Source organism: Mirounga leonina, unplaced genomic scaffold (assembly GCF_011800145.1).
Source record: "Mirounga leonina isolate KUSES-001 unplaced genomic scaffold, KU_Mleo_1.0 Mir_177913, whole genome shotgun sequence".
Lineage (NCBI taxonomy): Eukaryota > Metazoa > Chordata > Mammalia > Carnivora > Phocidae > Mirounga > Mirounga leonina.
In genome coordinates, this window is record NW_023270463.1 from 17,155 (window position 1) to 20,933 (window position 3,779).

Genomic DNA, 3,779 nt, shown 5'->3' on the forward strand with positions numbered 1-3,779 from the left:
GTAATAGACCTGGTTTTGTTAGAGTTCTCCGATGGGTGTTGCTGAAGTGTGTATTGCAACCACAGTAAGAACCCAAGGGCTGGTGCAGCCACAGCAGAAATTCTGGTCAGGGAGGCATCTGTGGGAATGTCCACAAGCCCATGGATGCAGGGCAGTGCCTGGGCTTTCCTAGCCTGAGCATCCCTGTCAGGACCCTGAGACTTAAACAGAACAATGCTAGAGACCAGGAAGAGGAGTGAAAAGAGGATGTAAAAAGATTGACAGACTCAAAGGAGAACTGTGGTTTTGTATTTTCCTCTACAATAAAGTCATGTGAAGAAATTAGTAGCCAATGTAGTGTCTTCCATATGAAGAATACAACTCATGATTATTCTTTTGAGAAACATAGAGAAAATTTACATCGCATGATATAAGTCATTTGAAATGAAATTTGTTTGAAGAAATCAAACTTGCCCCCTTGAAAAATACAGAAATTTCTAGGCATTTGTGATCCAAGGTTGGGGAAACCATTAGAATGTATGAAAAAAATGAGACAAAGCAGAGGATTAATAAAGTGAGTTACTTAAATGTGTGGAAAAGTTGAATTCAAACAATTGGAAATACCAGAAAATAAATAGAAGGAGCAGATTCTACTTCCCCTGTCTGATCAAAGAATAGCAGGTCCTCTCTCTGAGACTGTGAGCCCTAAATCATGGGCATTTCTTCAGCCCCAGGATGATGGCTCTTACATCACTGGAACCCCAACAATTCTTTTCAGAGCCCTCTTTATGTCTCTGTTCCTCAGGCTATAGATGAAGGGGTTCAGCATGGGTGTGACCACCGTGTACATCACTGAGGCTACTTCACTTGCTCGGGAGCTCTGGGTAGCAGCAGGGCTAAGGTACACTCCTAGGATTGTACAATAAAATAAGGAGACAACCAAGAGGTGAGATGCACAGGTGGAAAATATTTTATACTTGCTTTGAGCTGATGAGATATGAAGTATGGAGGAAATGATCTTAGAATAAGAGTAAATAATCCCAGCGAGGGGACCACCAGCCAGCAGCACAGCTGCAAAATACATCATCAGGTCATTAAGTAAGGTGTTGGAACAAGCAAGTCGGACTACATGATTGATTTCACAGAAAAAGTGGGAGACTTCCACCTCTCTGCAGAAGAACAACCACAACACCATTAAACTTTGTAATAAGGAATTCAGGGCACTCATCATCCAGGACACCAGAACCAGCAGTACACAGTAGGTGGATTTCATGATGACAGTGTAGTATAGGGGGTGACAGATGGCCATACACCGGTCATAGGCCATCACAGCCAGGAGAAAGTCATCCAATCCAGTGAAGAGTAGGAAAAAATATATCTGAGTGATACAGCCTCCATAGGTTATTACTTGGCTCTGAGTCTGGATGTTCTGAAGCATCTTGGGGACTGTGGTTGAGATGAAACAGATGTCTACAAAGGACAGGTTTGCCAGGAAGAAGTACATGGGTGTGTGGAGGTGGGAATCTGAGCTGATGGCAAAGATGATGAGCAGGTTTCCAAACACAGTGATCAGGTACATGGAAAGGAAAAGCCCAAATATGAGGGGCTGCAATTCTGGGTCCTCTGATAAGCCCAAAAGGTGAAACTCTGAAATATGTGTATCATTTCCTGGTTCCATGTGGTGGAGGTGACTACTATGGAATAAAAAATAACATGACTGATTTTCTCAATAATGAACATTACAAATATCATTGAAATTCTGCAATTTTTATTTTACATTCAAATGTGAATATCCATAGTTTTTATATGGAACCTATCCCCTCTCAGGACCCCCCCATGCCAGCTGAGAATAAGAATGTGCATCCCAAGCAAAGCTGGTGGCATCACAATACCAGACCTCAAGCTCTATTACAAAGCTGTAATCATCTAGACAGTATGGTACTGGCACAAAAACAGACACATAGATCAATGGAACAGAATAGAGAGCCCAGAAATGGACCCTCAACTCTATGGTCATCAAAGCAGGAAAGAATATCCAATGGAAAAAAGACAGTCTCTTCAACAAATGGTGTTGGTAAAATTGGACAGCCACATGCAGAAGAATGAAACTGGACCATTTCCTTACACCACACACAAAAATAGACTCCAAATGGATGAAAGACCTCAATGTGAGACAGAAATCCATCAAAATCCTTGAGGAGAACACAGGCAGCAACCTCTTTGACCTCAGCCACAGCAACTTCTTCCTGGAAACATCGCCAAAGGCAAAAGAAGCAAGGGCAAAAATGAACTATTGGGACTTCATCAAGATAAAAAGCTTTTGCACAGCCAAAGACACAGTCAACAAAACCAATAGACCACCGACAGAATGGGAGAAGATATTTGCAAATGACATATCAGGAAAAGGGCTAGTATCCAAAATCTATAAAGAACTTCTGAAACTCAACACCCAAAGAACAAATGATCCAATCAAGAAATGGGCAGAAGACATGAACAAACATTTCTGCAAAGACATCCAAATGGCCAACAAACACATGAAAAAGTGCTCAACATCACTCGGCATCAGGGAAATACAAATCAAAACCTCAATGAGATACCACCTCACACTAGTCAGAATGGCTAAAATTAACAAGTCAGGAAATGATAGATGTTGGCAAGGATGCGGAGAAAGGGGAACCCTCCTGCACTGTTGGTGGGAATGCAAACTGGTGCAGCCACTCTGGAAAACAGTATGGAGGTTCCTCAAAAAGTTGAAAATAGAGCTACCCTACGACCCAGCAACTGCAGTACTGGGTATTTACCCCAAAGATACAAATGTAGTGATCTGAAGGGGCGCATGCACCCTGATGTTTATAGCAGCAATGTCCACAATAGCCAAGCTATGGAAAGAGCTTAGATGTCCATCAACAGATGAATGGATAAAGATGTGGTGTATATATATACAATGGAATATTATGCAGCCATCAAAAAATGAGATCTTGCCATTGGCAATGATGTGGATGGAACTAGAGGGCATTTTGCTAAGCGAAATAAGTCAATCAGAGAAAGACAATTATCATATGATCTCACTGATATGAGGAATTTGAGAAACAAGATGGAGGATCATAGGGGAAGGGACGGAAAATGAAACCAGACGAAACCAGAGAGGGAGACAAACCAGAAGAGACTCTTAATCTCAGGAAACAAACTGAGGGTTGCTGGAGTGGAGGGGCGTGGGAGGGATGGGGTGGCTGGGTGATGGACACTGGGGAGGGTATGTGCTATGGTGAGTGATGTGAATTGTGTAAGACTGATGAATCACAGACCGGTACCCCTGAAACAAATAATACATTATATGTTAATAAAAAGAAAAGAATGTGCATCCCAAACATGGTCTTTTCCCCAAGTACTCATGTATTCTATACTCTTAATGAGAAACTCTGTCACACATTTGAGGAATAAACTTGAGTAGTGACTAACCTCCAGACAAAGAGTGTAGGTGTCAAGAAACAAAAGTCTCTACCATTCAGTGATGGAGAAGATAAGCAGATAAAATACCAGATAAAATATAAGAAGGTGACAGATGCAATGAAGAAAAAGTCAGTAAAAAGGAAAGAGTGCATGGTGGTGTTACTTTTTTACTGGTTGTTCAGGTAATAGCACACATTTAAATAGAGACCTCAAGGGGGAGATATTAAATAGAGACCTAGGGGAGGCAAGATGGTGGATGAGTAGGGGACCTCGTTTCATCTGGTCCCTTGAATTTAGCTAGATAACTATCAAATCATTCTTAACACCTGTGAATTCAATCTGAGATCTAA

General features: G+C 41.6%; 1 protein-coding gene across 1 annotated transcript; it reads right to left on the reverse strand.

Moving 5' to 3' along the window:
* Nucleotides 1-724: 724 nt before the first annotated feature.
* LOC118022941 (olfactory receptor 7A17-like) lies at nt 725-1,657 on the reverse strand. Its single transcript, XM_035023896.1, has one exon. The coding sequence runs from the start codon at nt 1,655-1,657 to the stop codon at nt 725-727; it is 933 nt and encodes a 310-aa protein (XP_034879787.1).
* Between the last annotated feature and the right edge of the window lie 2,122 nt (nt 1,658-3,779).

Excerpts from the sequence above, each read along its gene's own strand:
- LOC118022941 (XM_035023896.1), bottom strand. The coding sequence starts at position 1,657 with ATGGAACCAGGAAATGATACACATATTTCAGAGTTTCACCTTTTGGGC.